We start from the raw sequence: 22,004 nt of genomic DNA, 5'->3' as shown, positions 1-22,004 counted from the left end.
TTAGTAAAAATGCTGGTATCGTTTCTGTGGTTGGCAAAAAAAAACCCCAAAGGCAGTAACTATTCAATTGAAAGACACCTGACAGGGAAGGCGCTTAGGCAATAGTTAAGAAAACAGACTCAACTCTAAAAAGTAAAAAATATGTCAGTAAAGTAATTTCAAAAACCTTTTGGCTGTATAGCAAGAGATATTGTAGTTTGTGTCACAAAGCAGATCTTGGTCCAGAGCTGAATTTTTTTTTCATCCCACTCAAGAACTTGTTTTAGCAGTATAAAAGAGGCAGTTTTTGATTATGTTTTTTAACACTGATTTTGCATCTGTGGGTCAAAGCCTAAATGGGTGCTGTCAGTGTGGTGCCTTTGGCACCAGTTTGGTTGTGTGCATTGGCTTGCCAATGTTCAGTGTGCCACTGTAACACACAGATACGATGCTGTAACAGAAATTAGGTAAAGAACTCAATTGAGTGGAAAATGGTCAGATCTTGCAAATATGCATAAAAAGCTGTGTGTTTTCACACCATGTCTGAGAGAATCTCATCTAGTGCAACACTCTAGACGTTTTCCTTTTCCCTTCTTTAGTGAGCTGTCCCTAAGGCACCTCTTTGGTTCCTAACTGCTATTCAATGTGATAGAATCACAGAATTGTTTAGTTTGGAAGAAGCCTTTAAGATCATTGAGTCTAACCATTAACTCAGCATTACCATGTTCACCACTAAACCATGTCCCCAGGTGCCAGATTTCCACATCTTTTAAACACCTCCAGGCACAGTGACTCCACGACTTCCCTGGGCAGCTTGTTTCAATGCTTGACAATCCTTTTAGGGCATAATCTTTTTCTAACATTTAATCTAAGCCTCTTCTGGTGCAACCTGGGGCATTTCCTCTTATTCTGTCACTTGTTACCTGGGAGAAGAGCCCAACCTCCACCTCACCACAACCTCCTTTCAGGCAATCTTAGAGAGTGATAAGGTCTCTACTGAGCCTCTCTCTCTCCATGCTTAACATCCCCAGCTCCCTTAGATGCTTCTCATCAGACTTTTGCTCCAGACCCATCACCAGCTCTGCTGCCCTTCCCTGGACACACCTCAATGTTCCTCTTTAAGTGAGAGGACCAGAAATGAACACTGGATTTAAGGTGAAATACATGTTGAAAATGCGTGGTAAGGTTTCTTTGATGTAAGGCCTCAAAAGTAATTAATGATCTTGGGATGTATGCTGGAGAACATTGGGATGAGTGTGACTTTTATTTTAAGAAATCTGTGAACCACCTGTATTTTTGCTGTAAGATCCTTTGCAAGAAACACTTGTAAAAACCAGCAGTCCTATTGACCATGTGACAAACAACTGCTCACTTTGAAAATTTAAAAGGTTTATTAAACCTTGGCAAAAATACAACAAAAAGACTACATAAGGAAAAATTTGCTGTGCTGTGAACTATGAGTACCACGTGGTGGATTCATCTTCAAGATGGATGCTCTATCTTTTATACCCCTGGGGGTTGCATCAGCCAACCCTGGCCCCTCCCAAAGTTTGTCAGTCAGCATGGGTGGAGATGGCTTTCTTGTAACTTGATTAGAGGTCAGGTGTTGACATGCCTCACCCCCCAGGCAACCAGGTTTTCCATTCCCAGCTACCCCATGGAAGGAGCACATGTGCACCTTCTTTCTGCCTATCTTAGACAACCCAGGCTGTCTGATGGCAACAATACAGAGGTGGGGGGAAGGCAACTATGGGGAGAACAGAGGACATTTAAACTAAAATAACATAACTATACATCACTAAAGCTTTTCTTAATATTCACACAATAGTCATCCCTTAATTGTGAGAGCCAATCATCTCATTATCCATCTACAACAACCACATCGTCCTCTTCAGCTTTTGGTCACATCATGAAACGTAACTTGTATGTTGAAAATGCCTCATGTTGTGATTTTATTTTTAAGCCAACAGCCAAAAAAGCCAAATCACAATTGTTGAAAGCACATTTCCATAAAACTACAGCTGATAGTTTCAGCTGATGGTGTATCTCATTTGCCTTTGTTAAACTAGGAAAGCAAAAAAAGTCGTGGTGTATCACTAGACTTAAACATTCCACACTGAGTAGTAGAGCAGTCTGAGAGACACTTCTGGCTCAGCCAGTCGCTGACCATATCAGAAGAAAAATTATTCCAGAGTTGGTACAAAAAGCTTGGTATATCCTTTACATTACCTTATAAAAAGTTTCTTCTGAAAGAAAACAGTCAAATTAAAATGGAAGTTGAAATGAGCTGACATCTTAATGGAAATTTCCATTTTTGCTGAAGGAGAAAGTATTTGCATAATTTGATTTGAAACTGCCAATGAATTTGTTCACCTCAAAACTTTATTTCTTTAGTTAGCTCTAACTCTCGCGCAGAAATCACAAGACTGGACTGCAAATCAGAGACTGAAGTTTAGGGGTTCCTATCTAACTGGGATTTGAAGTTCATGTTTTCAGGCTTTTCTTCAGATAAATGGGACTAGCAGCCTTCTTTTTACAGAATATTGCCTTGATTGTCCATACCCCTATGAGCCTAGGATTCACTGTGGCCATAGACTATCAGGCTTGTGATGATGTGTTGAGCATTAGCAGCATTATGCTAGTTTCTTTGTCTACATTTGTTGTGCTGTTACATTGGGAGGACTGCAGAACCAAGCAAAAAATTAAGAGGTGTGAAGCAGTTTGCTTTACTTTGATTGTTTTGCTCTATTGTGGCATAACACAATCCTTTCTGATCATTTGCACTCCTTCATACAGCAAAAATGCTGTAAGCTGTTAGTTTAAGTGCTGCCAAATGGAGGGTATTATCACACCAGGATGTTTCAAAAGCAGATTTTGACTGGCAGAAGTATGATGGGTGATGTCTGGCCTAAACTTTCAAACTCACTGTAAAGAATGAAATTCAACATAACGAAGCTTGGCAGGTCTGATAAACTTCATGCAGCTACAGGAGTGGCTCTTGGAATTCAGTACCACCTCTGTGAAGGAAAACAACAGTAGGTTTCACATAATGTGGGCAGGAATAGTTCATCTTCCCGTGCCTGAGCATTTGAGCAGCCAATTGCCAGTCCCCACTGCAGCGTGTCTGCCACAGCAGAAGGGGTAGCAGCTCTGAGCTCAGTGTCTCAGAACTGTAATTTATCTCAGCCCACTGGAGAGGGTTGTGGTAGCGCTAACCTGGGTTCTGATCATTGCCCTTGAGAGAGAGAGAGCACTCCTTTTTTTAGCTGCAAGACTATTTCTGTCTGAAAACAGTGCTGGTTCATAGGGTGGAGAGACTGGGTGCAAATCCCCCCAGTCTGTTCTAGGCTTCATTCTAGAAGTCCATCCTTGGGGGTCTTTTTTCTGTCATGGGCCTGCCAGTGCCCATGTCTATGGGCATGGAGAGAGCCAGGAGCCTTTCCTAGTCTTAGTTTGTTGTCTCACCACTAATCTGCAGTTTCACCTGGTGGTGCTTGAGCTTTGTATGACTGTGTGGAGCTGGTTGGGATAGTTGATGTGTAACCAGTTTGTTTAGTTGCAGCTTTTGGGAAGGTTATCATTATGTTTCTTCAGATCACACCTTTTCAGCGAAGTGTAGGGGAAACGAAAGTGTCAGCAACTGGAAATTACCTTGATCTGCCTGTGGCTTCTGGCACGGGTTCTGTATTGGTGGTGTTGATGGATCATGTGTTAAGTATGTAAATGTTAAGCTGACCTCAAGAGCATGTATCATCCCATTAACTTCCCTGGCTAGCATCAGGTCACATGCTTCATAACTTGTCTGAACTGGAACTTGTGGAGTGTATAGTCACAGGTAGAAACATGTGGTTTGGAAAAATATTGGAAGTAATTATTTATCTGGTATAGCCTACTGCGTCTCTTTGGAGGATTTTACTGGTCTAAAGACAAAGAGATAAATCATGAAATAGGAAATAATCAATATTATGCAGTTCAGGCTTGATCTAACTCTGCTTGTGATCCATATTTGCAGTAAGAGTTGGACTATTCCCAAAATCCAGGAATCGAGAGTGGTATTAATGTTGCAAGTTGACAGAGTGTTACAGGGTGAATGATTAGTTTCCAATAAGAAAGGAGCTTTTGGATCAGTTCCAGTTCCTTTGGTGTAATCTGCAAACCTGAATGACCAGTGCTGTGACCTGGAGTAGCTGTAGTGCTTATCAGAGGCCAAAACTTCATGAAGATCATGATTTGTCTGCATTATGAAATGACAGAGCCATTGACCTTGAGGAGGCATATTAGTTGTCCTTCCCCTACCTTCCCCTCTCTTGTGAAGATGAACTCCTGAAGTGGTGGTTTGGCGTTGGCACAGCTGTTTCTCATTCTCTGTTGATAAACAGGGGGCTTTACTCCTTTGTGGTGCCCGCTTAGAGGATTGCAGGAGAAAGGTAAAAAGAGGGACAAAGCTCCCTGTGCCCTTCTAATCTCTTTCAGACCTTATTCTACCAATTATGATGTATGAAAAAAGCTAATTTCCTTACTTATTGTTGTGGGGCTTTTAACAAAATATTTTCCAATTCTTTAATTCCATCTATTTCAATGTAAAAGGATATATTACTTTGACTCCCCTAGATCTATTGTGCTTTTCCTCCCGCTTTTTCTGAAGCAAAAAAAAAGGAAACAACCCCTTCCTACACTTGAAGCAAACAAACCCCAGGCTATCCCAGGCCTTGAGAGCAGCTATGTGGAGGTGGATCACATACTTGTGTCCTCAGGGAAGCTGTGCTGGATGAGTGCAGAGAGCAGAAACCATGTTAAGCACATGATGGAGGGGTATGAGGTGGGGCACAGAGCAGACACAGCATTTAAAGATCATTTGTTTCCTGAGGTAGGTGTGAAACTGAGTTTGCAGTTTTTGCATTGTATAGGCAGTGTATGAACATGTGAGCATTGATTCCTTTCCTTACTGTTTGGACTCCTAGGCAGGTAGATTTTTTCCTAGTTTTATCAAAATCCACTCAATGACCTTGGAGAGCTGTACACTCTCTCTTCTAATTATAGACTAGTGTCTTAATAGACTCAGTCACCCACTGACCTGTATCAGTGAGAAAAGTCTGCATTTGAGCTTTATTTAAAGTTAATTTTTTTTTGATGGTGTATTTTGTAAATCTAATACAAGATCCTCAGGGGAGGGAGGGAAGAATCTTTTAATTAAGTTTCTATTTAGGTATCTGGCAAATTCTATCAATGGCAGATGAAGCATAAATCTCTAATGGGAGAGTAAAATTTGTAATTTAAGTGATCAGGTGCTTCATGCCTCTCTCAGCAGTTTGAATGCCACAGTAGTATGTCATATTGCTGTAAGTGAAAATCCCTTAGGAGGAGGATGTTGCATTGCATTTGAAAGCTCTTACTGAGTGTGCATTTAGCACTAATAGCTCCTCCCATATTTTGTAGGATTTTGGCCTCAGTGACTTAACTTGTGACCTCACTTTAAGTTTGGGAAGCAGTTTCTAAATCTATCTTTGCCAGCTACCTAACCAGTTGCCCCTTATATCCTGGTCATAAATAGCTACTGGTGCTGCTTTTATTCAGGGCTGGGAGGTAGAACTCTTTTCACATCACACCTTCTACTGCCATTCTTCACCAAGTTGGTTTGAATGGCAAATGGATCTCTCACTTGGTAGTGGAAAAACCTGGCCTTCATTCTTCTCATTCTGGGGTTTAGAAGTGAGTCAGGCATAATTAAGAGCAGCCAACAAAACTGAGAAAGTGCTAATGGCCCTGCAAGCATCGTGCTCAGAGTGGGCTGTAGAAATGAACATCGTCCCCTGGGATGCTTTGAATGCTGGAGATTCTGTTTATTTGCAAAATGCGAGGAACTTTTTTATGTCCTGGGCTGGAAAATTTTCAGATGTGGTATGTGTTGGGACCACAGTCAGGTCTTTAATGCACCCCTCATAGAGAGAAGGAAACTTAGAGCAGCAGGAATGGTGAGAAGTACCATCACGCTCCTTTTAGCAGGGCAGAGCTGCACCTGGAGGTGCTCTGCCTGCATAGAGGGGCACTAGGAGATTTAGAGAACCATAGCTTGACAACTGACGTCAAAAACCTGCAGACATATCAGAGTTGGGTTGGTGAGGAGCAGATCATGCTCCCATCACCTGGCCTGTAGGATCACCTGCACAGAGAGCTGCTGAGAGGCAGGAAAGCTGTCCACTCTCTGTCTCTGCCTGTCTGAAATGGGCATATTTCTGTGGAATATTTTAATTTCAGATAATGTTTTTCACTTGTCAAGTGCCTCATGTGAAACTGTCTGATGAACATACCCTACAGAACAGCTGTACTGTTCTGCCTCAGCACGATGAAATGTTTGCTGACCTGGCATGTTGCAGGTGATTAGAAGTGTTTGCTTCTGGAACAAAGTGCAGCTTATCCTGGTCATATTTGACCAAAATAAGGTCTTTGGAGGTAGGGAATGTGGACATGTCAAAGTTTGCAGATAAAAAGAGGGAGCAGCGCAGCTGGTGATGTGAGATGGAACATGGAGCAGCATGTGAGCCTCTCTCTGTTTTCTCTAAACTTCAAAGGCTGGTGTTTTCACCTGATCTGTTTTTGCTCCAAACACATAAATAGACATTTATTACATCTCATTACATTCCTGTAGGTGACCTTTCAGCCTCTGTCTCCTCTTCCTAGAGCTACTTAATAAATAATAAGTAAATACTGTGGAATCATACCTTGCAACTAGGCTCTTTTTTTTGTGATCCACCACCGATTTCTCAGCTGCCTCAGATGCAGGACAAACTGGTGTTCTGTCCTGTGTGTACCATCGGGATCATCCACAGCAGGTTCTTTTGCTGTCAACATGGATCCCCTGGTGCTCGTTCATAGGATATTACAGACTCATATATCACAGTTTCACTCAGCTTTAGTTTCTGTGCCTTGATGCACCCAGGACTGTGTATACCAAGGTGCTCATCTTGGCAGGGGCTGGGGTAAAGCTAAAGGAGCAGTGACAGCTTGCACTGGCTGAGGCTTTGGCTGAAATAAAATACTTTCCTTCTGCAATATTTCTGTGCAATTGTGAATAATGAAATGGAAAGGATGGTGGGTGTAGGTTGCCTGGCTTATGGGAAGGTTCCTGGAGAACAGGTAATTCTGGAGAGAAGAATGGATTTACTTTGCTGTTCTATTGTTAGCTTTATGTCCCTCAAAATGCATATATTCTCTCAGTTGTAATCTGCATGGTGGATGAACTATGCCTGTGGAGATACGTGCTTCAGAGGCTCTCGTGTTTTTCACAATCTGTGAAAAAGCTGATATGTTTAATGAAAGCCCTCCCTAAATCACAGGCACACCATGGAGATGCTGCCAGTAGAAAGAGGTGGGGAAAAATGTGTAGGTTTCTGAGCTTTATTGCTTTGTTGCAGAAAAGAACCTGTCACCTCTGCCCTGTGGCTCATGAGGTGAAAAGCAGAGTTGTGCTGAAATTGTACTGGAACTTTGAAGCAATCTGGGTGGTGCTTGCATGACCTTGGACCAACGGCTTTGTCTCTCAGCGCTTCTTTTCTTAGATGATGAAAGAATATAATGATGATAATACTTGCCTCTTAACAAGGGTGTTGTGATGAATAAATTAATTGTTCATTGTGCTGTTCTCAGTTACTATGGTAATTAGTGCTACAGAACAGCCTAAAAATAAATAAGATCATTTAGTGAAGGATATTCAGGGGAAATCAGGTAGTACATCCTGGGCATTTGCAGTTAGCCCAAGTATGTTTTGTCCAGACGTGAATTTGTGAAAAGCGTTCACCAATGCTGAATTTTTGTAGCAGAAATGCTTCCAATTATCTTTTTGGAGGCGGTTCTATCACACATTTCCTTCTGTATCTGTGGGCACATGATTCTTGCAATTAGTTCTCGTATTGAGAACAGCTCTTCCTCCTCACCCCATCTCCTTTACAGCCTAAGGGCACCTGGAACGAATGATTCTTTCTTCTTCATAAATCATACATACTCAGTAATACTGCCAAAGAATTGTTAATGTGTTTGGGGAGTTTACATAATGAACCTTTCTTGGTAAAGGTGAAGTATTGTCAATGTGCTGCCTTGCTGAAATTCTGTTACATCCTTATTGTATGGCAAGTAGGCTGCCTAAATCCATGTGTAAGTCTGTGCGAAGTTTTTGAGTCTTTCTCTCAGTGATCAGTTAACTACAGCAGCATGCCCCAGAGCTAGCCTTTTAAAATGTTACGTGATGCTCAGTCATCTGTGAATTGTATTGGATTCCACAAGGATCACTGAAGTATATTTTTGGGGTTTTAAAGTTAATATAATTTTGGAACCTAGTAAGTTAGGAAATGCATCTTAAGGTAGTTCTGGGTCCTTCAGTGAAGACATTACCCCTTCAAGGCTGTGGTTTCCATTGCATAATATCACAGGGGCTATCCTTACATAGGAATAGTATTGTGTTGCTATGCAAGGATTTGCCATTAATTACTGTGTTCTCTGACTTTATGTACAGCTCTGGGCTTGGATGTTCAGTGTCTTCTTTTGCACTGGGTTCCAAAAATAGCTGTGTTTTGTGACCTGGCCAGTCTGTAGTTAGCATTCGTGCGGAGCAAACTTTTGCTTTCTTCCTCTCAGTGTCACAGCTACAGCAACCTTCATCTGTTCACCTCCTGCCGCACCTCCCCACATTGTGTTGGGAAGGTGTCAATAGTAAGAGCAACGAATGCCCCTTCTGCTTCTTCAGGAGTAGGAAGCTGATGCCTTGGTGTTCCTGGCCTCCTGCTCACCCAGACAGAGAGAACTTGGGTGATTGCTGTGGCCTCCAGTGAGGTACTGGCAGAACAGATAGCACGACTAACAGCTGAAATACTTCTTTATTCTTCAGAGCTTTACTGGTATTGAGTCATACAATTTGAAAAACTCATGGCTTGTAGAGAGGGCAGCCCAAATCAGCAAGGAGGACCTTTGTGCCATATTCTCAGCCACCTGGCTGCTGCAGGAGTCATCGGCTTTGCAGGTTTCTCCCTGGGTCTCTGTAACTGCTTGTGAATTCCTCTCCTTGCCAGCTGATGGTAACCTTGTGGATATTGGGCAGATGTAACAAAAAGGAGAATGCAGGGCAGGGAGAGAGGCGGCTTTTCTGTGGCCTGTCTCTTCTTGCTGCCTTTGCTCCTGCTGCACCTTTCTGACATGAGTTTTGGATCTTGTAGATTTTAATTTTCAGTTAGTTATTATTTGTGTTACAGGTTAGATCTCAGACTTGAAGAGCTTCCAGTTTCTGTCAGGTTTGTGCCAGGCAGTCGCTAGTTGTAGCTGCAGTTGTTTCTGTGCTTGTGGTTTTACTGTCATAGTCCCCAGCCTCTGTTCCACATGTGTGCCCCATTCATACATACACAGGTGCTATCACTTTTGCAGAGACCTGTGGATATCCCTGACAGTGTTTTCTGCTTTTTCTCCCCAATCTGTTTTCTTCTGTCAACAGTCCCCTTGCCCACCTTGGGTGTCACTGTATGATGAGTGCAAATGATACAACAATGGTTTTGGCCGATCCTTGATGTCAGCTGTGCCCTCACGTACAGTCCTGGCTCCCTGTCTGTCTTTGTGCTTGAGGCACAGAGAAGAGCCCAGTCTGAGTGTGTTTGAATGAGCTGTTCACCTGTGGCAGCTCAGTACCTTCGGCTGGTGTGAGGGTGCCTTGAGCACAAACTAAAGAGCTTGGTCTCCTGTCCAAGCAGAAGCCTGCTCTTCTTGGCATAGTTATTAAAGTGAAGTGGAAGAAGAGTACTGAGAGCTCCCATGGATTTTTCTTTCTTAAGTGTATAGTGCAAAATTTTTTCAAATAAATGCTTCTTCTAGATAATGGCTTGACTTTTTTTTATCCTGAAACTGAGCTGTGGCAGAGTGCAAGAGGGGTTGTATGGTTGGAAATAAAGTTGCATTGTACCTCTGAAGCTACATGTCCAACCTTTGAACAAGGCAATGTCAGCAAAGGTCAAGGGGTTACATGGCTGTGGCTACTCTTTAACTTGTCTTTAGTTATGTTCTGAAGGAATCATACTTACCTCTCTGCTTAGTGGTCATTACTGCTGATCCACACCTCTGATTATTATGTGAGATGTTCTGGGAAGGTATGAGCAGGTGATGTCATGTGGGTGGTAAACCCAATCCTGACCTTGCAGATACACTGATTTACATCTGCAGAAGGAGTACCTCCACTCTGTCCTTGGGCAGAGTAGTCACATGAGAGTAGGTTTAGCTTAGATATTAGGAAAAAATTCTTTACTGTGAGGGTGGTGAGGCACTGAACAGGTTGCCCAGAGTAGTTGTGGCTGCCCCATCCCTAGAAGTGTTCAAGACCAGGCTGGATGGAGCTCTGACAACCTGGTCTAGTGAAAAGTATCCTTGCCTACAGCAGGGGTGTTGGAACCAGATGATCTTTGAGTCTCTTCTATGATATTCTCTTAATTTCTGAATTTCTAGGCACTGGGATTTTTTCTTGTAATAGTACTGCAGTATTGTTATACCTGAGGCTTTTTTGACAAATTGGCAGATAAAGCAGGTAAGAGTTGTGTCTTGTACTGTCTGAGCTCAGCTTTGACTTGGATGGTCTGTAACTGCAGGTTTTGTATGGATACTTCTGTGCAAAATGCAAATCTGCTGGGTTGGTTGTGGCTGAAAACTGGATCTGGTGGCTTGAGTGATTCTTTTCTTAGTCTCTGTAACTGATTTCTATTCTGGCCGTTGTCTCTTAATATTTTTTTTCAGCCAGAAATTGCCCAGCATCATGGATATATCTCTTTCATTTTTCTCTTTCAGCTGTATGCTAGTCTATTATCATGTCAGCTCCTTTCTTGATAATCTTCCTTTGTGTGTGCCTGAACCATGGGGATATGGATATAGTAATGGATAAGCAAATACAGCAGATAAAACCTCTCATTTTCTTCCACTTTCTCTCGGTGTGGCCTGCACACAGATGTGTAGCCCCTTCTGCAGCAGTGTTCAGCTCCCCAGCACACGGAGTATCTGTTCATGCCTTGCATGGCGCACCAGATGCATGGCAGTGGTGTGGAGCAGGTGTCCCATGGGCTTCATGATGGTGGGGGTGGCCTCTCTGCCACATTAAGATAAAGTATCCCAAAAGTGCTGGTGGACAGTGTGTGCCAGTTCCCCCTGCAGCCATTTTACGTGTTTCAGGAGCTCCTGCCTTCTTCACTGCCCCCTGCTCCCTCCTGAGTCGGGATTATCGCTGCGTGTTTGTTGAAGCATCTGTGAGCCAAAATCCACTGCTGTTACAAAATCAGCAAGCAGGGCTAGTTCTGCCAATGTTGGTGAAACCAGCCATCAGAATCTGAAGAGATGACGTGAATTTTGTTTTCCCTATTCAAATACTGGTAACTGCCAGAAGCATGGTACAGTGAGGTCCAGAGCACTGTCCTAGGTTGCAAATCCCATGTCTATGCCTGCCTTCTCTTCTTAAACAATATTTGTTTTTCTGATATCACGCGTTGAATAGTATGTTGCAACCTAGTCACTATAATCTAGAGAGGAGAGCAAGAAGTTACTGTATAGAAAGGAAGAAGTCCTCAGAAGCTGTAGTTCTGGTTGTGGGTGTTAACTCTAGTCTGGAAATAACATAGCAATAAGAGAAGGTCCAAGGTTACCCTGCAGATATTTTGGGTTTTCTTTATTCTCTGGAAGCAAATTCAGTGTAAAATGTAAAACTGTCGCCTCTTCATATTAATTGTGTTGGAGTGACCGAAATCAAACAAAGCTGAACTACGCACTGTGCAGGTAAACACAGATGCCCTCTTCTTGGCAAAGATGTAAGTAGTAAGTGGGAAAATGGGAATTGTAAAGGGAATCCCTTTATAAGGATTTAGAACAAGATTAGTAACAATTTGCTTTTAATTCAATGCATTATCTTTCTTTCTGTTATTATTCTATTTTATTCCTCTTTGTGGTGATCAGTGGTCCTGGGTCTAAACAGAGACTTTTGTCTCGGGTGAGGTTTTCATTAGTGAAAGAATTTATGTTTCAGGGGACCATGTTCAACAAACTGCTTGTGTAACTGAGCAAACAGTTAATTTGACTGAAAATGATACCATTCCTTTTCATTATATGCAAATGTAGATGTTGCAGTATAGTTGCTTGGTGGCTTATTCATGCACAGGCACAAGTTTAGGAGCCTGTGGAAGTGCTTCCATTTAAACATAGTTTTTCTTTCCCTCACCTTTCATGCAGACTTAGCAGTGGAGCCAAATAGCTAAAAATCCTTAGAGATTTAAAGGATTAAATGAGAACAATTGTTTTGGTGCAGGAAGGGCTGAGAAGTCCTGAAAGTATGATAGGAGATTGCTGCTGTGGGACCTGGCTAGTGAACTATACAGCCACCTCTGTTATGGGCATAAATATAACTGTGAGTGGTGGACTGATGGGTTGATGGCAGTTTGATTGCTGGGAAAATTAGGGGGAAAAAACAAAAAGAGACCTAGTGATAATACTGGTGATTGACCTGAAGTTTTGCCACTGGGCTGTTTGGTGAAGGTGGTGGGAAGATGCTTTCTAGTGAGGGATAACAATTTGTTTCTCTCACCAGATAACAAAGTCAGTGCTAGTTTTCATTGTTCTTTGGCTGGACTCTTCTGTTCCCACAGGCTCCTGTGAGTAACCTGTTCTTGCATGTTCTTCTGTTTGTCTCAGGTGCTGAAAGTTTCAGGCCGGAGGTTTTCCTGTGCTCTCCGTAGCTGCTGCCTGGTGCTGCCCTGAGGAGAGTGGTGTTGGGAAGGTGGGTGCTGCCCTGAGGAGAAGTGGTGGGAAGGCTGCTGCCGCTGGCCTACAGGGTGTCAGGGCAAGGCTCACCACAAGGCCTGCTGCGCTTCCCTGCTGGCCGCAATGGAGACCTTGTCCCAGGACTCTCTGCTGGAGTGCCAGATTTGCTTCAACTACTACAGCCCCCGCCGGCGGCCCAAGCTGCTGGACTGCAAGCACACCTGCTGCTCCGTGTGCCTGCAGCAGATGAGGACCAGCCAGAAGGACCTGCGCTGCCCCTGGTGCCGTGGGATCACCAAGCTACCTCCGGGGTACTCTGTGTCACAGCTGCCCGATGACCCCGAGGTGATCGCCGTCATCGCGATCCCCCACACCTCGGAGCACACCCCCGTCTTCATCAAACTCCCCAGCAATGGGTGCTACATGCTGCCCTTGCCTCTCTCCAAGGAGCGGGCGCTGCTGCCGGGAGACATTGGGTGCCGTCTCCTGCCCGGCAGCCAGCAGAAGTCCCTGACGGTGGTGACGATCCCTGCAGAGCAGCAGCCACTGCAGGGCGGCCTTCCCGCCGAGGCGGGAGCGGAGGAGCCGGACCGGAGAGGTGCTGTGAAAAGCTCCACCTGGTCGGGGGTGTGCACTGTGATCCTGGTGGCTTGTGTCCTGGTCTTCCTCCTGGGCATCGTCCTCCACAACATGTCGTGCATTTCCAAGCGCTTCACGGTGATCTCCTGCGGCTGAGGCGGCGGGGGCTGTGCTCCCCCGGGGGTCAGGTTGGGTTGGGTTGGTGGTGGTGGTGTTGAGCAAGACAATTCCGTGCAGCTTTCCCCAGTGTCTGCAGGACGCTGTGCGCCCGGGCAGTGGTGCCTGCCTGGCTGCGGCCCCCGGAGGGGTGGCATCAGGCCTCTCTGCAGCCTGCGGAGAAAATCTCATCCCGTGTCTGGCGGCAGTGGCACTGAGGAGGACTGCATGTGTCACCTCAACCATTTATCAAAGGAACTGCAGCTTCACAGTGATCCTTTTTTATTGTGTTACGAGATTAAAGACCTCTATGTAGCTGGTTATACTGTGAAGTATACAGTACGGGCTTTTCTTTAAACACAGCATATTAAAATCAAAACTGCTCCATGTAGAATTAAATGAGAACTGGCGCACAACTGTACAAGCTGTTCAATACCAGTCCACACATGCATTATTTTTTAATGAGGGGAGGGAGGGAGACTCACAAAATGGAGAAATCATGTAGCTGGTAAAGCGTTTTATATGTTTTAAATGGCGCATTAATTAAACCAAGTTAGGGAGTTGTACAATAGTTTTTAAAAGGTAGCATTTTACAATCAATTATCTCCTTCCTTGGTGTCTGTGTTTTGCCTCCGTTTTTCCCCATTTCTTTCAACTACAGGGAAGTGGTACTTCCAGCATCTTTTATTTGAAGGAGCTTTCAAGAAGGGATTCAAAGTGAGCTAGAAAAAATACATAAAAAGTGCAGTCAAAACAGTTCTGCCTAACTGCTTTATGGGAAGGATGGCTCTGCATGGTAAACATTGGACATGCTGTTTCACCTCCAGTCTGGCTGCACAGTTCCTGATGATCTGGCCTTCATAGCTATTAGTGAAGAAATAGGTCATGAGAAGTCCTGGGAGTCCTGCGAGGGTGTGATAACATATTGCTCTCAATTTTCTTTTTCTGCAGGTTAGGTTTCCTTAATTGGTTTTGAAGAATTTAGGCATATTTTGCCTCCCTCTTTCCTAGGAGTTGCAACTGTGCACTAATGGGTGGTGTGGCAGAGGTGTTGCTCAAAAAAAGCTTCACCATTGAAACTGAGACCAAGGACTGTTGTATGCAGTCATCTAGTAAGAGGCAGCAATGTATCTCAGAGAAGAATCCTGGCCAGCCTAACCTTATACTGGGTGGGCCACCCCTCCTAAACAGCTGTGACTGTCCTGGTGTCAGAATGTCTGGGTGAGCGTAACAGGGTGTCTTCCCATGTTTCAGTCTTACTAGTGTTGATGATTTCATAAGGACAGATTTGAAAAACAAACACAATAAGTGTCCCTCCTCCCTTTCATGACAGTCTCTTGTAACTGTCATGAAACCCCAGTCATTTGCAGTTCACTTCTTGGGAAGAGCCAAATTCCTGAATGTTCCCTGCAGTAGCACCTGGCTCTAATCAGTCCCACTAGCTTTAGTAGTACTGCTCATAAGTAAAATAGAGCCCAGTGTGAATTTGCTTATTTGGCAAGTCTGCTGAAATTTACATGAGATTTAGGGCTTGGATCAAGGGGCACATGGCAGACCTTTAATAAGACAGAAAAATCCGTTGATTTGCACTGCTTCTTTTTGTGAGTGCAAGGCAAACGTGTCCTCTTGTTGTCTACCTGCTGCCTTTTCTAATTCTTGGAGATTGCTGAATGCCGTATTATAACACAGTTTCGACTATGCAGTGCCCAGGTTGGCTCCATAGTCATCCTTGGTTTTCTGGTTTTGTCACCAAATCTGGTTGCTGGTTCACAATAAACATTCTCAGCTCACACTTCTGTCAGGAACATACCTCTGACTTCATGCTGGATTTCTTTCCTTCTCTGTTTCTAAACCACCATTTTCTTCCTTGGTTTCCGTTAACGGAAGAATGGAATATAGGGTGCTTAGTTGTGATGGTGTGTGTTTGCTCACGTGTGGAGAGGAACCATTGTGCTGATTTTTATCTACTGTCATATATATGCATAGCACAGGGGGAAAAAAAGTCTTCAGATAACACACTCAATGCCTTTTTTGTGCAAGGCCCATGTGCAGTATGCCTTGAACCTGGCTTGCAAGTATTGTAATTACATGGACACCTCTCCACAGCATGTTTCATGTGGTTGCAGTAGGGAACACCAGGTATTCCCAAATGTGTCTTGTGAACGTGCTCGTCTCTTTTGCCAGTAGCTAGCCAGATTTCTACTGACATCCATGCTACGCTGCTCATTGTGTAAAGGAAAGCAAGTTCACAAATATCCTGCCTTTTACAAGACTCTTGAGCAACTGACCAGACACAGGACTTGACCCTCTACTGCCTTATCCTGTAGCAATTGCTGGGTGTACCAGAAGCTTCTGGCATGGGTGAAAGATGCTCTGAGAACACTACTGGTGCATTTTGCACCAGCTTCTGCATTTGTATATCTGAGTTATCAGTGAATGCACAAAACTGCGAGGCAGTCAAGGAGCAGGTTGTAGTGACACAGTGGTGGTAACGTTACCTCCTTCCAGCCATACCTGCCTGACTGAAGCTCTTGAGGCCAAGGATTCTCTGACATTGCAAAGAAAGGCCCTCTTCATCTCCATATAGAGAGTGCAGAATAAAAGAGGAATCAGAAATTAGGTTAAAATACCGCTCTGCATAACACATTATACAACAGGCAGGCCTGGAGTTTATCCGGAATTAATGACGTTAAGTGTTAAATTAGCAGAATACCATCCTGTGCTACATTGTTTTGTTAATATGAATTTCCTGTACTTTTGTGCCTGCTGAAATGCATGTTTGACCTAATTTCTGATCCAGACATTTGCCTGCTCACAGCCTTGTGTAAGAGCAATAAGTAAAACCTCAAGATTTTTGCCTGCGTGTATGCGCATGGTGTGTATGTTCCTTCCTTTTTATAAATAGGAGTTCTGGAAAAGTTTTTGTTCTGGCTTTAGACTGTGACTAGAATTTTAAATTTGCAGCTGTCATATATGTTAGATCACCTAGCTTTTTTGCTGACTTGTGTAGAAATGAACTAAATAGTTTGTTGTAATGTACAGTGTTAAAATGTTTCTCAAGTATGTCAATAGTCATACTACTTTAAAAATGCAGTGCAGTCTGTCCTGTTCCTTGGTTCAATACCTGGCATTAAAAAGTGATACTGCTAATTTTTTTAAATTATTATTTAAAAAAAACAGTCTTGTCTTTTTAATCTTTCCTTTGTGGAGAAACGTATTTGGACTTGTGCCAAAATCATCAAGGTTCCAGGTTAGCTTTTGTTCTCTGGTGTCCGATAAGAAGTCACTGCCCAGTTCCACCAAAAAGAAAGACAGAAGCTTACTGTGACCCAGTACTGTGTGAGAAACCAAAACTTACACTAAAATGTGTGGGTAATTATTCAAGCACCTGCATTTTTAGAGCACATTACTCTGTATGAATGTGTATTTATTTGCTTGTTTAATAGGAAAGGTGTGTGTGTTGGGGTCCAGTTTCAGTTTTTTTCCTGGATGGTCCCAACTTCCATTGTTGGCTTGTGCTTTGCTGGCAAACAGACTTTAGGGTTCACTCTGTGAAATTTTGTTTAGTGAATTTTAAAAATTCAAAATATGCAATTTTGGTATGCAGGATTTTTTTAGGAAATTGTGTGTTCAGTGATTGTTCATGCTTAACCACGATGTAAAGGAGCCTGTATGTTTTGTAAACATGGAGTAGTAATGAATCCAAAGTTTCATCTTTACTAATGAAGCTCATTCTGAATAAAAAGTTAGCAGGAAAAGAATGATAGCAAGTGAATTATGGTTCCTCTGTTATTTTGCCATCAAATGAAGAGCGTGGAAGGGAATTTGGCAGAGTTGCTCCATATTTTATGAGAAGGTGGCTGAAATTCATCACTCAGCATTTAAAGGCAATTTTTAAAGTATGGGTTGTGGTAAATAGTGAAAGGGCATTCATGTTTTAATTGGTATGGAATACAGAATTATAGCTGATGACTACCAAGCCACAAGACTTTTTTTCTGTTTTAATAAAACTAAAAAATTAAGGTAAATGCTTTGCTTATAGGAATGAAGGATTGCTGGCCTTCACTTAAGCTTGCATTGTGCAGACTGGTACACTGGTTCCCTCTTGCCTTGAGCCCCCCCATGTCACATGATTGCTGAAGCCACGGGCAGCCAGCTCTTTTTGATAGTGCAAATGATTCTCTGGAGTTGGGATGGTTGATATTACAACTGGTTTTTATTATATTCACGGCAGGGGTGAACCAAGCCCAAACAATTAATAACACGGTCTGAGCTCTTCTGTAGATGTCCCAGAATCAAAAGCTCCACGCACCAGTCTGTCATGTAAATTGAGCCCAGCCTGCGTTCTCTGGATCTTTTCACAGCAATACCAGGGAGCAGAGGATGCTGCTTCCTCCCACTCATGAGAATGGATCTGTACCCACCATCCATAGCCAAACTGGCCCCAGGGAATGGGGCCTACTGGCATGAGACACTTGCATGAGTACTGCAGGAGATGTTCACATGTCAAGTGAACACCTCTCTAGTAAGTGTTGGGGTTGAAATGCCTCTTTATCCCAATTGCACAGAAAGTATGCCTTGAGATTTGTTTTTCCCAGACCTTTTCTATGCGTGGATGGAGGGGGAAGGGAGGGAAGAAGGTACATGGCAGCAAGTAAATCCTAGCAGCGTCTGAGAGGCTGCTGAAAGATCTGCTGGCCCTGAAGGCAAGGTTTTTGAGCAAGAGCTTAAATAGGACAAGATTATCTGTAAATGCAGTGGATTTAGAACATGTTAGTGACTGACCTTTCTGGTGCTGTACGGTGTTCTTAGGCCTGACAGCTGGGCTTGTTGTGTTCTCTCTCTTTGTCACTTTACCTCTTGCATGTTTGTGTCACAAGTAAAGCTTCTTGCTTCAGCCTCAAGTTGAACAATTTTCAAGACATTTCTTAAGTTGCCCTGAGCATCTATGATGAAAAACTAACCTTCCAAGATCAGTGAAATTTAATGTGTAATGAATGTTCAGAAAATGCATTTTTCAATCATTTTCATGTGCTTCAGTACATTTTTATTATAATTCCAAATCCTCTATTTTTTTTTTTTTTGGTGCTGATTAGTTGTTTTGTGCTGTTCCTGAATGTCAGAGTCAATTAATTTCCTATCCATCCCGCATTCCCCCTTCAGATGTACATGAGTCTGTTTTCACTCTCCTCATCCATTTTGCATTGGAGCACATAATCATGGGGATGAAATGGGAATTCATAGGGATGAAATGGGAATTCATGGGCATGGATGGAGCACCTATGCATATGAGCACAGGATACAAGGATGCATTCCCGTGCTGGGGGGGGGGCATGCACACAGCACATGCTCATGTAGAGCCCTCATCAAGAGAGCTGATCTTTAGGCTTTTGTGTCTCAGGAAGGTCATGTATTTAATGGTGCTGGAGATAACTTGGTAACATGAAACTTCGTTATGACTACCTGGATTTCTTCGGGATGAGTTGCCACCCCCTCTGATCTGTCCTCTGCAAACCAGCTCCTACTGCTGTTGGATGGAACTCCCTGCTCCACAGCTGATGCCTCTTCTGGAGATCAGGTGAGGAACCATACATTCCTCTGTTCCTCCAGGCTGGAATAGCTATCCAAAAGGGAACAACCAGATGCCTGGGCTTTTAGTTTATAAGGAGTTTGTAAGATAAACTGGAGTCCTTTTGAAACAGAACCACATAGAGCACTCTTGCAAGCTGGAAGGCAACATAACAGCCTTGGCCTAACTGGTTTGAAAGAGTGAAGAGTGGGTGGAAAAAGAAAGGACACCTGAAAATGAGCACGATTAGACACTAGCCTGGAAATTCAGATCTGTATGTGCAGAAACATCTACTGGACATGTTTTGCAGTGGTCTGCTTATGTAATTTCTGTCAAATTGTGTCTCAAGAATGTCACTGAAGCTCCAGATCTTTCTTTTTCTTCAACACCTTTGAGCTCGGAAGCAGCCTATTTCAAAAGTGCAGTTTTGTACCTCACTGAAAGACTTGATTGATGTACAGAAATTTTTTAGTTTACTGAATCGCTGTGAAGCTCAGGAGTTGGACTAAAGCTGAACAGGAATTCAGTGGGGAGAAACTGGGATAAAAAAGCCAAATCTTTAATTCTCAATATGTGCAGTTGAGTCACATTGTTTAAAATAAAAACTGCATACGTGTCTCCCAGGACAAATAATGAAGTTGACGAAGTTGGTAATGCCAAACCACTGAAGAGAGGACTTAATGAACCTATTAGATCTGAAAAGCTGAAAACAAAACAAGTGGCTATTTGGTACAGTTACTGCGTTCAAAAGAAATAGTAGGATTAGATTAGGGGTCTGTAGCTTTCTGGCTTGGTTTTCAAGATTAAGTAAAAAAAACCCAAACCTGAACAGAGAAATGTGAGTGGTTTCAGGCTGAAGGTTACTTAGATTCCTATCTTGAGAGTTGTGAAAAGATGAGTGTGTTGTCACTACACTCATCAGTTTAGGAACCATTGCCCCATAGGTGCCTGCATGCCCTGACTTGATCTAGACCACTAGGATTTGCATCTGCTAGTGTCTAATCATGTGCTCATCGAGAGGAGCAGGGCGAAGGGGGGAAAATAATCTTCTGCAAGATGTTTTGAATTCAGGTGTCATTGCAAGTATGTGATCTCACTGAAGAATTTAAAAATGGTGGTGAATCTCACAAGACTGTCAAAGCAGTCTGTCATGTGGTAGACACATGGGGCTGGCTATGAGCATTACAGGGAGATTAGTTGCCAAGTATGGCCAATTTGATGATTGAATTGAAAATTAATAATTTCTCACTTAAATACTTAAATTTTTTTGAATAATGGTTGCAGATGTTTCTTGCTTACGGAATGTATTTAAATACTGGGGACACAATTCGGAAAATATGCTAACTGAGAAAGCACTGAAGTATTAAATCTGAGGAAACCAAAGGGATTCAGTCACAGATGATTAAATACTTTCTTGAACAGAGGTGGACTTCACATTCACATATTTCTTTCTTGATGCTTGGCTAGTCTGCACAATTCTTAAGGAACGTTTGAAGCAAAAATCTTTGCTTTGGGAAAGGCTTTATTTTGAAATTTGAAAGTATCTTGACTAGAAGAGGCTCTTTAATACCCCAAGGCAGCTGTTTTCAAGCATCTGAGTTTAAAAACTTATTTCTGTAGCTTCTGTTTTTAATTGCTTATTGCAACATAGCTGAGCATTCTTAATTTATAGTGGACAACCCTACAACCTTGCAGTTCAAACCCGCACCAAAACTGATCTTAGGAATCCAGAACAATGATGGTTTAAAAAGCTTGGGAGAAATAAACTGAATTCTAATCACTTCTTCTCTGCTATGCTGAAATGCTGAAGGATTTGCTAAACTTACAGGTTGATAAAACTGAATCCGCGCTTAATGGTTGTATTTGCTAAACCAGCTAAATGCAATGGATATATAGTGTGTTCTTTTTTTTTGACCTCCTGTGGTTTAGAGAGGACAAGATTTGGACAGTTGTAGCTGGATTGAACAGCGTGATAAGAGTTGTAAAATGTTACCAGCAAAGAGTGTGGTTTTGTGATAAACAAAGGATTGCAACACTGAATGTCTTTCGGCAGCCATCCAGGCAGAACAAGCACGCAGCAACTCCAGCAAGCCCTTGGGATCAAGAGAAATGTCAGGAGTAGTGCATAAACGAGGATATTTTTTAATACTATACATACTGTCTCTTATTGCTGATGCTTGACATCTTTGGGTTGGGGTTCTTTCTTTGGTCTGTTGTAACAAGCAGCCTAAAAATCGCTTTGTGCTGCTTCCTTAGGAGCGTGCAGTCTCCTGTTTCCTCTTCTTCAGCCCTTTGTTTAGGCCATCCTGTTTCCCTACAGATTTACAAGGAGAAACTTACCTTTGTATGAATGAGTGACTGTCAATTTCTACTGCATTTTCAGTGATGAAACTGGTAACAAAATCTTCACAGAAACAGAAACATCTCCAGGGCTCCCAAGTTCTATTTGCAATACCCCATTATCTGCTGTTACTATCATAGCTCATTTCTAAATCAGTATTTTGGATTATTGTTTCTTTAATAGAGCCCAAATATTTTTGGAAAAAAGCAACAGCAGAACAAAATAAAGCAACTTGAAGACTAGGGATTATTTGCACAATCGGATTTTTAAGATAGGATCATTTATTAACATGAATGGATCGTTCTTTATATTTTTTTTGGTGGGTTTTTAGGTTTTAGGGATTTGTTTGTTTTTAAATTTTTTTTTTGGTTCAGTGTATCAGTGACCTTAATTTTGCAATTTGACTTCCTTTGATGAGGGAGGGAGATAAGGAAGAAGAAAATCCATATCACAGCTCGGATTAGATCTGCTGAGTTTCAGAATGTGTGTGTGTGCTTCTGTTTTGTAAAACCTCACAAACTTCCTAACAGCTGAACTCTGCAGTAGCTCCGAAATCTTAATGAAATGTCACGTGCTGCCTATTAAGTTTAAAATGCCTGCTGAAATGTGCAGAGTCTG

The 22,004-nt window shown here is 42.7% G+C and overlaps 1 protein-coding gene across 7 annotated transcripts in view; it reads left to right on the top strand.

Annotated features, from left to right (window-relative positions):
* RNF152 (ring finger protein 152) overlaps positions 1–17,237 on the top strand; it is a 59,176-nt gene extending 41,939 nt beyond the window's left edge. For 6 of the 7 annotated variants that reach the window (XM_072924074.1, XM_030265391.4, XM_072924070.1 and 3 more), the window contains one exon: positions 12,673–17,237. In XM_072924074.1, the coding sequence (XP_072780175.1) occupies positions 12,865–13,476 (612 nt within the window). In that variant the 5' untranslated portion in view covers positions 12,673–12,864 and the 3' untranslated portion in view covers positions 13,477–17,237. Of the gene's footprint in view, positions 1–10,431; positions 11,764–12,672 lie in introns of those variants that run through there. The other variant, XM_072924075.1, reaches the window with a different exon arrangement.
* The last annotated feature ends 4,767 nt before the right edge of the window (positions 17,238–22,004 follow it).

The sequence above is a fragment of the Taeniopygia guttata genome, chromosome 2 (assembly GCF_048771995.1).
Source record: "Taeniopygia guttata chromosome 2, bTaeGut7.mat, whole genome shotgun sequence".
Lineage (NCBI taxonomy): Eukaryota > Metazoa > Chordata > Aves > Passeriformes > Estrildidae > Taeniopygia > Taeniopygia guttata.
This window is presented reverse-complemented; position numbering and strand designations above follow the sequence as displayed.